This window comes from Idiotropiscis lumnitzeri, chromosome 17, assembly GCF_059441095.1.
Source record: "Idiotropiscis lumnitzeri isolate Australia: NSW breed Sydney's pygmy pipehorse chromosome 17, RoL_Ilum_1.0, whole genome shotgun sequence".
Classification (NCBI taxonomy): domain Eukaryota; kingdom Metazoa; phylum Chordata; class Actinopteri; order Syngnathiformes; family Syngnathidae; genus Idiotropiscis; species Idiotropiscis lumnitzeri.
The window spans coordinates 14874189-14887450 of NC_142407.1; the positions used below are offsets into that span (position 1 = coordinate 14874189).

At 45.1% G+C, this 13262-nt stretch overlaps 1 protein-coding gene across 2 annotated transcripts in view; it reads left to right on the forward strand.

Annotated features, from left to right (window-relative positions):
• Positions 1-513: 513 nt before the first annotated feature.
• Positions 514-13262, forward strand: part of tiam1a (TIAM Rac1 associated GEF 1a) — a 32853-nt gene continuing 20104 nt past the window's right edge. The window contains exons 1-3 of one of the 2 annotated variants that reach the window (XM_088279333.1): positions 514-627; positions 12066-12181; positions 12384-12940. In XM_088279333.1, coding sequence (XP_088135459.1) covers positions 12388-12940 — 553 coding nt within the window. In that variant the 5' untranslated portion in view covers positions 514-627; positions 12066-12181; positions 12384-12387. Of the gene's footprint in view, positions 628-11276; positions 11498-12065; positions 12182-12383; positions 12941-13262 lie in introns of those variants that run through there. The other variant, XM_088279334.1, reaches the window with a different exon arrangement.

Sequence of the window (13262 nt, forward strand, 5' to 3'; positions counted from 1 at the left end):
AGCGCGGCTGACAAAGCCAATGAAGATCAGCAGCTTGTTACGTAATCTCCGTTTAGCTAAGTTTGTTTTTGTTCTCTCTCAGCCAACATCTCAATTTTTTTAGCCGATGATTTAGACCTCCAATGAAAACCAACAAACATTTATTATACAAGACGGATTAATTGAAGAACCCCAAAATGGTCGCTCTTAACCCAAATGGCCGACCTTTCGTGTCTTTTCTGGTGTGGTTTCTATTTTGTCGGTAAACTCATCATTGACATGCCTGCCTGTACCCCCACATCCCTCAAAAAAAAAAAAATCACACTCACTTTGTGTGTAGGGTGGGTTACTCTCAAGTCCAATGAGCTGAAATTAAAGGGAGGACACACACACACACGCGCCCCCACGCACACACGCGCACACACATGCTGGCAGTCCACTGCGAATTGAGGGAGGCGTGTGCAAGTGTGTGTCGGTAGGCGGGCTCTCGTACACGCACACACACACCCCTCTCACTCTCTCGCTCTGTCTCTCTCTACACACAGCTCTCAGTCTGATCTGGGCGTGCAAGGAGGCAGCATGTGTGCGCTTTGATGTGTGCGGGACTAACGCCTGGATTCTCTCATCTTGGGGAGCCGCTGCACTGAGGTACAGCCGCATGCTTTTTATTTTTATTTCCAACTGCTTTTCTTTTGGGAGGGATTTCGACCCGTGTGTATGTATGTTTGTGTACATGTGCGTGTGTCTGTGTGTGTGTGTAACTGCAAGCATGTGTGTGTGACATGAAACCACGTGTGTGTATGTGTGTGGGGGGGCATAATCCTAACGTGAAGGCACGAGCACCACTACTCATTTATTTACGTGCATGCTCAGTGGGCCGAGTGTTTATCAATCATTCATATTCAAAAGTGGCTCACGCACATACATGCTGAGGACGATAACTAACTGCCATGATGACTGACTGACAGCCCGCCTGATGCACTTTGCGTGTTCTCGCGCCAGTACAAAGCTCCGTTATGCTCAAGATGGTGAATTAAATGAATTAAAATTCATTTGGCGATTTTCGGCACGCTTTTACCTCTCGTGCCCCCGCTCCTGTCTCTGTGTGTGCATAGGCTCCAAAAAATGTATAGTATAAAGTGTCGTACTTTGTGCCAGCAGAAAGCTCATTTATACTCAAGATGGTGTGTTAAGATGTGTTTTGGCACCAACAAAAGAAAGTTGGCTGTTTTTAAATGTTTTTTTACCTCCACCTGTGCTCCAAAAAAAAAGTCCCGAAAATGCACCTTTGAACTGAAAATGTGTTGAAAAAATCCTAGCGCCCATTTTACTTATTTATTTTTTCAAAATTGCAAGTGCTGTGTTGTAGCAGTGACTCAACTTTTTTCACAAGAAGAGTAGACTGATATGACAATTATCACAGGCATATATTCTTTACCCTCTACAAAGAGTGACTCATATTAGCGTGACTTACTGAGGAATGAGGAGTCCAGAAGGAACAGCAAAAAAAAAAAAGATGCAAAAATGTTTCATGCTGTTTCTTCTTTCAGTATTCCCCCCAGAAAGTCCCCAAAACTCTCGCTTATTATCATTATGCATCAATAAATCGGATTATTTGACATTTTCTACAGCATATGATGTGTTTTATGTAACGTCTAATATAGTCGATCGATATGTCGTGTTTAAAATGAAAATGTGTCACTTCCTAGTGGCCTTGCAACGGTGTGTTTCAAAAGAGGTGACCCGTGAAAGGATTTATAGTGGCGGATAAAACTGCTACGTCTGCGTGTGTGTGTGTGTGTGTGTGTCTAAAAGTGTGCGTGAATGTGTGTACTTTGTTTTCAGACTTAGCGAAGCCCGGGGCTGCGGAACGGAGGCAAAGAAGCCATTATCTCGTACACTCTGATTATCCCTGTCAATGTGAACGAGTGTGTGTGGGCGGGTGGGTGTGTGTGCGCCGTCACACAACCATGTGCTCTGTGTGCGTACAGTAAAGCTAATATAGTGCGTGTGTGCATAAAGGGGGGGGATGGGACTCGCGAAGGCAAGCCCTGTGGCGTGTGTGTTTCTAAATGTGTGTGTTGTGCGTGACCCACTTTGATACTCTGCCCCTGCTCCGAAGTCACCTATAGTGCGTAGAACTCCAGTAGGCGAGCTCGTTTAAGCCGACACGGAGGACGGAGCCTTCCGGTACTTTTGCCTCTTTACCGATCAATAATCCATCAATGATCTGTCTGTTTGTTTTATGGCACAATAGGCACTTGCTTGCGCAGCGGAGACGCTCGTCAAACACACATTTGCTGTTAATACAAATCACCCGAGTCAGCAGTCCTTGAACGCATCGTGCGTGCAATGTCGTGATGCCTTCAAATGACAACGACAATAATGACGGATGCGAGGAATTTATAAATGCTGTTTATCGTAAATGTGTCATATTGACGGCGGACGATGAGCTCGTCTTTCAGGCCTTTCATCTTCTTGCCTCTTTTTTTTTTATGCTGCTAAGCAAATACAAGGCTTCCGTATAAAGAACCCGCCCCCGTCTGCGCACATGTAATCAAGCCGTGTTTGTGTTGCGCGTGTGTGTCTGTGTGTCGTCGAGATAGCATGCTTGACAGAGCTGACAGTCGGCGCCGGAATCTTTCTACTTTATGTTCATCAGAGCAAGGGTTCGAGTGCTTGTGGACCGGCAGATATGCTTGATAGATGGCTGCATGATGCGTGAGGGTAGTATTGCGCAACACACGCCTCATGGAAGGTGACGTGCGCGTGCCCGCGTGCACGCGTGCCCGCGTGGGTTTGCGATGCGACCGGTCTGGTTGCGCAGGTTGTCATCCTGCTAGCGCGCCGCATGACTTGACCTGAGGATTGATGGATGCGGGAAGGGGCGGAGGGGTGCGTTCCCTCGTTCATTTCCTCTCTTTTGTGTACTCCTGATGACTGTGGACTTTTGCCTTCTTCGTGTCCTCCTTCCTTCCTTCCCTCCTGTTTTTTTTCGTACATCCCTCTGTCAGCGTGGTAGCCCTGCCGTGTCCACTCATTAGCTTTAACGTGTGTAACGTTAACCGGTGTTGACGTGTGTCCTCATGCTAGCTGATGCTCTTGTTTGTTGTGTGTGTGTGTGTGTGTGCATTCCTCTACTTCCATAATTTGAACTCTAATTTGCTTCATTTTTACACTGATTACATTTATCACATGTAAAGATGCCACAAATTGAGTGTATTTCGTGCAGCATGTCAAATAGATGGGGGAGGGTTTGAAGCCGGTCTGCAAATTTCTGCCTCAGAAGTGGTATCTGCTGTGCCCAAGGTGAAGTTGAACACTCCCTCCTCCCATCTTTGCTATTTCACCGTTGGCGCTGTTCTGTGTGAAAGGCATCAACATGAAAAGTGATCATTTCTTGGTTTGGTAACTCTCAAATTTCCCCATTGTGGGACTAATAAAGGACATTTTTTTCTTTTACTGTCTGAGGTGAAATGATGGCAGTGTAAAGGTTTTGAGCAAATTAGAACGTGTTGAATTGTACTTCCCAAAAGTGGTCAAGGATAGACTTTGTTGATTTATCGAACAAACTTCGGCAAAATAAACTTGTAATAAGCACGTTTCTAGACGCGCACTCAACATACAGACAAGCTAACGGTTAGCCTGTGAACAGCCAGCTGCTAACCTGAGCGCACAACAGCCAAGTGGACACTCTCATTTGAAGTGGACAACAATCTGACCAGCTATTTTCCAGGGTCAAAGGTCGTATCAGTGGCATAAAAGATGCACCCAGGCCACAACTGCATGAAAGAGGCTAGTTGGCAGCTGGGAGCAGAATGTGTGAAAACAGGCAAATGTCAGCGATGCATCAATTTTGCTGAAACTGTATGTGCAAAAGGAACTTTGATCTCCTCTTAGCGCTCCCGCCTGTTGACCTGGAAGTGATGCGAGACGCTGCTCTCCAAAAGCTATGATGAAGGCTTTGCACTATGCCGTGTTGACTTTCGATTCTTTCTTGTGTTGTTTGATACATCCATGTAGTTTTCCTTTTAGGCACGTGTGTGTCATGCTTATTTTCAGACGTGTGTGTGTACAGGGTCACGTTGCCTTTGTCCTCGCCACCCTCAGGCCCGCCACTCAGTGTCTGTGTCACATTGCGCTCGTGCAGGTCACTAATGCACCGAGAGGCCGGGCTCCATTCAGCGTTGTGACGAAGCCCGACAATAAGCAAGAGTGTGTGAGCGTTTGCATGTGTATGTGTGCGCGCTCTCTACCAGGAAATGGACCCACTGACCTGGATCCAACATCATCCACTTTTGTTTTGCTCCCAAGATGTCTTTAAAAAGCTGGCCTGCATGCTATCTTTGAAGGCGTTTGGTGAAGTGTTGAACCGAGACGACTTGAGTTTCCCGTCAGACTTTTTTATTTATTTTATATATTTTTTATTTAATGATTTAATTTTTAATTAATATATTTATTTAAATTATTGGTTATATTGCACTGGCGAGGGGAGCACTCCAATCTCGTACACCGAGTACAATGACAATAAACATGTTTGTGAGCAACACCACATCCATTCGGTTTGTCCAGGACTACATTATCTGTGTTTCTGGAAAAGAATTACAGAAAAATATGTACAGTGACGTTGTTGAGAGCTCGAGCTGTGAATGTCACAAAGAAGCTGGAATTGTTAGAAAGCAAGTTCCTCTAGATGACCTTATGGACCAATTAAGGGTTAGTCGGTACTATTTGCTTTACCACTTGGTAAAAGTTAGAGAATGATTCTTTGTGTACTGTGACAAAGGCCCGTCACTAACTAATATAAGTGCATAGTGACTGCGAGTGAAAGTAGGATCATGTTCAAATAATTCTGGAAGGCAGAAACCCAACACAGAGTTTATTATAAACGAGTGTTGTGCAGTACACCATTTGTTCAAACCAGTATCATAATGATACTGGGCGGAGGTGCCCGCCATTTGGCTGCACCTGACCGCCACGCCTCGAGAACGCCAGCAAACATGCAAACAAAAGCGGCAGATGCGCGCCGAAGAGGAAGAAGGGTGGCGGGGCATGTGGGTGTGCTCACGTTCCCTTCTCTTAAAAAAAACTTGGCAGCGCTGGCATCAATGGGTTAAGAATACCTCATAAATTTTTGCAACCGCGACGCTGGTTTGTGTTCGAGTCTTTCCAGTCGGATGGCGTTTGTCTGCAACATTCTCGCCGAGAGTTCCTCGCCGCCACGGGGGCATTGTCCTCTGTCTCGGCTTCAATTTGTTTGTGAGAGCTGTGTTGACTCAGGTGCGGGGACGTGCGAAGATAACCCCCTCCTTTGCTCCGCCCTCATCCCCTAGATGTTTCTTTTACTACCACATGCCACCTGCTTTGTTGTAGATAACAGAGGAGCTTAATCCCCTTTCTCGCAGAGTTTACGCCAACTTGGTCTATCCGAGATTTATTAGGCTGTGTTTTCCACACAGAAGAGTGTAGTTGACAGTGGTAGGTGCTCAAGGGAGCTGGCGACAAAGCGGATGGCAGTGTGTAAGGTAGGGGTGGGCAAACTTTTTGATCGGCTCTAAAATTTGACAGAGGGGCCGGACCGGGAGCCGATGGATGGAGTGTTTTGGTCACCTCACCTCATCGGAGAAAAAAAATACAATTCATTTTAAATTATTCATATAATTTTTTTCAAGTTCGGCGGGCCGGATTAAAACGTCTAACGGGCCACATGTGGCCCCCGGGCCGTAGTTTGCCCACGCCTGCATTAGGCGGTAAATGCAATAGGAGACTTGGTGACGGAGTGATTTCAGAGTGAAAAGAGCGAAATGTTATCCTGTTGTTGAAGTTTTTGTGCAAAATGCAGGGAGAAACTTGAAGAAGCCTGAAGCACGTTTCAAAAAACGGTCTTCAAATAGCTGTAGCTCTGCCGTGATTTTAGAAACAGATGAACCCAGTCCCTTTTTCTTGCTTCTGCTCATCATCAGCACTTTTTGTTGTGAAGGTGACAAATCCATATTGTCCTCTATCAACATCTCTGTTGTTAACCGTTGGTTGTTGCGTCATTTTGATCAGATTGGAGATAACTTTCCCGGCTTGTGTCCGCCAACATTAGTTTGGTGGGATGCACTTTTGTGAAATCCACTCATGTTTTACACACTGTCGATGTTTTTTGTCGTTGACGTCAGCTTCCTTTCAGACCCTCTCTCTTCCTCCTTCCGTGTCTTTGCTGACCGTGCCAGAGCGTGGCGTGCTCTCTCCAGCTGGAAAGTTTTTTTTTTAGTTTTTTTTTTTGCCGAGCCTCAGCAGTTTTTGCCTCATTCACTGAGCGCTAACAGTGTCGCCTTGTTGTATCCAGTTAGCTCACATTTCACCAAATCGCTCCTCTCCCCCCGGATTAAGTTCTCAGCATGTACCAATCCCACTTATTATATTTCAGTTGTCTGTTCGCTACCGACAACCCCATCGTCAGTTTCCTTAAAAAGGTGACATGGTAGCCAAAAGCTAAGCAGAGCTGCAGTGTTAGATGCTTTGTTTTTCTCTTTTTTCTTTGTTTGTGACGATTCTGAATATTGTTCTTTGATTTACTCCAAAGGATAACACATTTACATATGACATGGACGCAGTCACTAGCGTAACCACCACCGACAAGAAACCCCCCCCCGACCTTATTATTCACCGATCCCCCTTCCCCCACACATCATTCATTAGTCTACCTGCTCACTCCCAACTCCATCCCCTCCTCCCTCTAACAGCCTCTCATCAGTCCATCAACACCATCGAACCCCCCCAACCCCCACCCCGCATCCATCACGTCTAGCTTTTGCCTAAAACCCTCTTATCCCGCCTTCTCGCCCACTCAGCCTCGCTGTTATGTCGCCGACTCTTCAGAGGAAACCGAGCGGAACAGCAGGTATTGCCCCGCAATTTGCTGACATGCGCACCTGTCTGCCTGCCGGCGGCAGCGGGGTTAAACTCGTGTGGATTTGTGGAGAAGGGCTCTCACGTGTGAAAATGCGCTGGCCTAAAATAAGGCCTTGTGTCTCACTGAGTTTTGCGAGAGAGATTGTTTCACGCCAAAATTCATGCCAGGGTTTGTTTTTTTTTTTTTTTGGGAATCTGGCAACTTGGAAAGTCTTCTTTGTCCTCGCATTCCTTGTCGATATCGTCCACGATTCCCTTTCTAGTTGCCCCATTCTGCGTCATGGTTTTCGCTACTTCTTTTCACACACTTTTACACCATGGATACGACTCCCAAAGCTCGAAATTAGTGCGTTGTTTTAGTCTCCCTATTCGCTTTCTGTTCAAACATTCGCCCGCTTGTCAATATTGGAAAGTCAATTTCACCGTTCCGATTTCATGTTGATTTTTTTTCTGCTAACCCATTTCACACAGCCGCTGCCCCCCCCTCTGTTTCGACGCACCAAGCCAGCAAATTAGCAAGCTGCCTTCATCCCCCGTTCCATTCCAAATCGGCGACTCTATCATCCGTGGTGGTTTTAAGCTTTGCTGTTTGTCGTGTCGGATCTACGCTGAGGTAGCGAAGCGTCGTAAGACGCACACGCCCCACCGCCCTCCTTCAACGGGGGTACTTGTGCCTGAGGGGATTTTTATTTTAAATTATGGTAATCCTCGACTGTACCGTAGCGCAGACGGCAGTGGGCCGCACTGAGAAGCGTGCGGCGTAATCTGCCGGTTAGACGTGGGAGCGTCTTTAATGAGGTTAGTGCCACTTGAGGAGCAGAGTGGAGGGAATTGGCTCTTAGTGAGCGCTTATCGTCACACTTGATCCTCAGATACTTTGACCCTCATATGATGCTGTTTTGTACCCCTTTCCCGCTTGTTTTCGACTCTGTGGTTTGATCTCCAAAGACAACAAAATTGCCGACCTCAGTTGAGGCCAAACAGTCCCACGTCCAGTCGGCGTGAGCTGTCCCATTTGGCCGCGTTTTTATTCCTGACGAGGCTTTTGCAGCTCTTTAAACGCCACATGACACGACGATGGCGGCGGTGGCATGTCACGCCCCGAAATGGCGTGCAGAAACGATGCCATCGGGAATTAGGACGGGCTGTCACATTTTCCCGTGAGACGGGCTTGGCTCGTGGACAGCAATTGGCAGCAATCGCACGTCTCAAACTCTGTGACGCTAATCCCGACTCCCGCCGAGTGTTTTTCTACTTTTATGTGCAAAACGAGAAGCTTTGTTGTGCCACTCAACGCCGGACTGATAAAGCTTTAAATACTGTTTGATTTCAGCAGCAGGGATACCGTTTGTGTGTCAGAAGTGGAGGCTGCGAGGAATGGGGAGGGGGAGCGACGATTTGCGCGTGACGACTCGTCAGATCCCGAAAGGATGAATAAGAAACTAATTTCCCTCGCTGGGAAGCCAACCACTGACGTCTCAGACAGTGGGACTGCGTGTGGAGCCTGTTTGACGTACATCCCAGATCTCGTCTTCATGTAGGTATTCGTAGCGAAGCCTTCATGCATGTCTGAGCTTGAATTTCGACGTCATGATTCAGAAGATCCTTCCCAGATCCCAGTTTTGTCCCATTCAGGAATTCCTGCTCCCGTCAACCTCACCCACTTACTTTAATGGGCAGTGATAGGCGGGAGAGTTAACTCTGTGAGAAATGTCAAAGGTGCAGAAAAAGGCCCCAAGGCAGACCAAACCCAGAAACTACGTCAGTGGCTTTTTGTGGCTTCACGGGGGCAAAAGTGGCCCAAGGGTGAACCCGGAGGTCAAACGAAATAAGTCAAGCTGTCAACGTCTCGTATTTCAGTGAGCTCACGACTGTTATTAGAATTGCTTTGCAGGTTCCGAACCGGCTTCTGGCTTTTCTGTACAGTGCACCAGTGGCTTTTTGAGCAAACGTGGCCCAAGGGTGTACGCCGAGGTCAGGACAAATCAGTCAAGCTGCCTCGGTCTCATGTTACAATGGCTTCATCGTTGTTGGTAAAACTACTCTGCAGATTCCCGACCAGATTCCTGCAGTTCTGTAGCGTTCAGGTGCTCAAGTTCAAAATGAGATGACTGCGTGGCTTCCTTCCTGGCACAGGAGAGAGCCAGAACGCATGTTTGGGACAATCTTGTTGAACTCGTAGCTCGTTTTGATCCACAACGTGATAATCACCAAGTTGAGTAGCTCAGTGGCTACCGGCGCCACTTCTGACGTTAAAACCCGATTGCTATAACCACGACTTTGGTGATAACGAACACTTAGCAGTCCTTAAGAATTTAACAGGTTCAGAATCGGTTGCCAAGCTACTAATTCAAACAAGCATTTTTCGCAGCTGGTGCAAGTTGTTTTTGTTGTTGCTCCAGGAGGCGATGGCGCTTAGTCATGCACACCTCTCTGTGATGATGATTTATGGCTGTGGGTGGAGTGCAAAGTGTCGTTATACAAGAGTGATTCACATTGGGAACACTTCTTTAAAAAAAAAAAAAGCCAGATTTGTACACCGAGAAGCATGCCCGCAGAACAAATAACAATAATTGGAATAATAAGTATGCATGTTTGGGGAAAAACCTTTCCTCGCAAGAGCGTTTCGTCTGCCGTAAGCGTTCTGAGACACTGACAGGTTGACAGTCGACTGTGAGCAGCTCTTTTAGCGTCGTCGTTGAACAACGTTCCTAGCATTCATCCTTGAGTTTGAATTGCCCAAACAAAGGCCTAAAATGATCCGTAATAATGACACGTAATCCTTAAATCAGCCGTTCAAAGGTCTTGCAATTCTCACATTGTTGTCCAATCACCAGTCGAGAAGAATAAGAATTAAAGTCAGTGTTTCTTTTTGTTGTGTTGATGAGGTAGTTAGTGCCTTGGGTAGTAGTTCGCTTGAATAAAAGCTGCTAGCTGCAAAAATGATTAATGCAGAAGAAAAGCCACGTTGGAAAAGTCACATTGTGGAGCCTCCAGACAAGAATGTCAAGAATGAAAGGCTCTTTTTTTTCTGGTGTCATTCCATTGTATCAAACGACCTGATGAGAATAAATAAATAAATGAGCAGAACTCGTCAATTCTCATGAATAAATGCTGCTACCTCAGAATTTCAACGTTAAAAAATGCCAATGTTTATTTTTGTCGAGTGCAGATGAGGACCATTTAGATAGTTGGTATAAATAAATGCTGCCGCCTACAAAATAGTCGTTGCATGCAGCTGTTACAAACCAACGAGCCAATATTTCATTTTGTGGGTGTGATTAAAAGCTGCAAGCTACAAAGTGGCAATGCAAAAAATTCCAGTGTCGAGACATCTGACCCCCCAAAAAATACAATAACAGTAACAGTGTGCCAGCGAATGCACTGCCAGGCTGAGGCAAAAGCACTTTTATCCACTTCACCCCCATCACCCAGCTTCCTCGTCTGCTTCCATTTTGCACTCCAGTCTATTCATAGCCGCCTACCCCCCAAACAAACACAAACACACACGCACACTCACACTCATACACTTCGCTGGAGGGCAGGTAAAAAGAAAAGGGAACAACAAGAGAGTAAACAATCGTAGAGGGAAGCAATACTTGTTTTTTTTTTGTTTTTTTTTTTATGCCGTTGTGGAGCCACATGGCTTTGCTACATGCGGAATGTATATGTAAATAGCGTGGAAATAGAAAGTTCTCATGGGGTGATGTTTACACATGGATACACGCATGTTATGTTAGTTTCTTCAATACGTGACCTCCACCAAGGAGTTTTCCCTGCTAGTGTGTTTCCGAGATTGTCGCTGTTCATTTTTTTTACGTTTGTTAGCATTAAGATAAACGAGACCTGGCCAAATTCTGGCCTGGGTGCCACATCGATCCCATTCCGCAGTCTGTGAACGGCCTTCAAATGGAAAATATGAAGTGCTTTTATTTTGAAAGTTGTGCTTGTATTTTTGTGCATGTGAGCTATGACTTGAATCTGCCAACTTAGCTTTTTGTCTCGAATACATCATGAATAATTCGTGATGTGTAATAATTAATATAAAAAATGAACCATATTTTTTATTTGCAATCTACTGAAAGACGTTTTCTTTGACATTAACACCCTTTTCTTGCAATCTTCCATTGGTCTTAGAAGAGACCAGCAGTATTTCAACTCCTTCAAACGTTACTCTTTAATGTGACGCCGCAAGGCTGTGTAACATCATGAATGACAGAAGTGATGTCACACTCCACCGTTTGCATACGAATAATAAAGTTGCCGCTTTTCCACCGTGGCCTTTGAATTGTTACATGTCATGCGCATCACGCGGCATCATAGTCACTTTCATCCTTTCATTCTGCTCGCCGTGCTCTGTGGTGCATTTGAGTGGATGTGGAGAAAATATACACGTACGTATATATTTTCTGTGGCGGCCAAGATTGCAGAGCGGCTGGCGTTGGCGTGTGTGCACATGCTCGAGCGGTTTGTGGTGAAACTGAATTTCCAGGGTGTAGTTCAAAGAAATGTGGCCTGACGGGACATGGTGTACTGCGCTTGTGCTTCTCTCTTTTATCCTCGCGTTTTATTGATTTTTTTTTTTTTGGGACACGACTTCAACTACAACATCCTGGAGGTGAGCACCTGAAGGATGTCGTACATTAAGACATTGTCAATGTCAATGTCAATCTTTTTCACTTTGTGATTGCTAGAAGTGGAAATATCTTCGTTTGCGTTAGTAACTTGGAAAACTTGGGGGGAAAAATGTCTTTCTTCAATTATGCTACTTTTATTCAAACAAGTACTGTAATTGAATTTCTTCCGGTAAAATGCCTTTTTTTCTTACTTTGTAGCATACTTTTTATTACTTTTTTTTAATCTTATCTATTCTACATTATTTCCAGAACATTTTTTCCCAAATTAAAAAAGTGTTGTTTCTTTTTTAATAAAAAACTGAAATAAATACGTAATTTTTTAAAACTTAAATAATATAAATATATACCTCATTTTTATTGTAAGATTCCAACTTCTTTTTTACATTTTTCAGACTAATTTCTGTAAAATATAAACCTTATTAATGTACAGAATGTCTTTTAGATTTTAGAACTTTTTTCAAAAAACATAAAGCTTTTTTTTAGAAATTAATTTAGTAATTATATGTTTAATACTATATTTAAAAAAAATATTTTTTTTTCTGCGTACAGGTCAGCGTCAGTTTTGCACCACCGTCTGGCACCGCCTCGCATGCGTGACGTGGCGAATGATGTGCTTGCAAGATGGTGAGGCTGAGATGGCGCTGAGGCTCAGACCTTGACAACAGGTGAACTTTTTTCTCCCCATAGGAAGCGCTTGCCGTAAAACCTTTAGCTCTATGTGTATCTGTGTTTGAAATCAAATTGCAAGTATAAAAATATGTCTGGTCCTGTAAGTATTAAGAAAAACAGAATGTCCAACTTTTTCGTCATAAAATATGTTACTCCAAAAGTTATACCTTACTGATAAACGTCCTATCTAATCTGCAGCTGCATGATGGGAAACGTGGAGAGCCAAAACGGCGAGAACGCCATCCACGGCGTCTCAGCCGGCCACCTGTCCCGTAAGCACACGTCGTCGCGCTCTCTCCGCCTGTCGTCCGCCGCCAAGCGGCCGGTGACGCGACGCCCTCGCCACTCCCTGTCGGCCAAGCAGCCCGAGCGCCACCGCAACTCAGAGGCATCCACTCGCTCCTCCAGCACACCCAGCATCCCGCGCTCGCTAGATGCCGCCCCGGACGACGACGATGACGACGACGACGGCGGCCTGGCCAACTTTGGCGTCAACCCGCACTGGTCTCAACGCGTGGCCATGACCTTGAGGCCCGAGGAGCACGACAGCTCATGCGCTCCGGATGACGACACGTCCGGCTTCAAGAAGAAGCGCTCCAAGTCGGCCGACATGTGGAGGGAAGATAGCCTTGAGTTCTCGCTGTCGGACCTCAGCCAGGAACACATGACCAGCACGGAGGAGATGGTGGACGGAGGCGAGGAAGAGGAGGAGGAAGAAGAGGAGCAGTTCAGCCGACCGCCCAGAGTACCCAAAGGTGCAACATTTAGTTTTTTCTAACTTTATTGTTTAATTTTTTTTTTTTATGATCTCTTTATAATCTCGACCACCACCTTCGTGTGACAGATTCCATTTATTTCTGCTGAATAAATTACAATAATTACAATAATGCTGAATAATTTATAAAATTATAAATATGTTAAATAAAATCTCCATTAAATACCATTGTTATTAAATAATTGTAAAATATTCACAATAATAATAATAATTGAAGATTTTTATTAAACTACTAAAATGATTAAAAAAAATAATAAAAATATTCGATTCAGAAAATTGTATGGAAGGTCATGAAATTAATA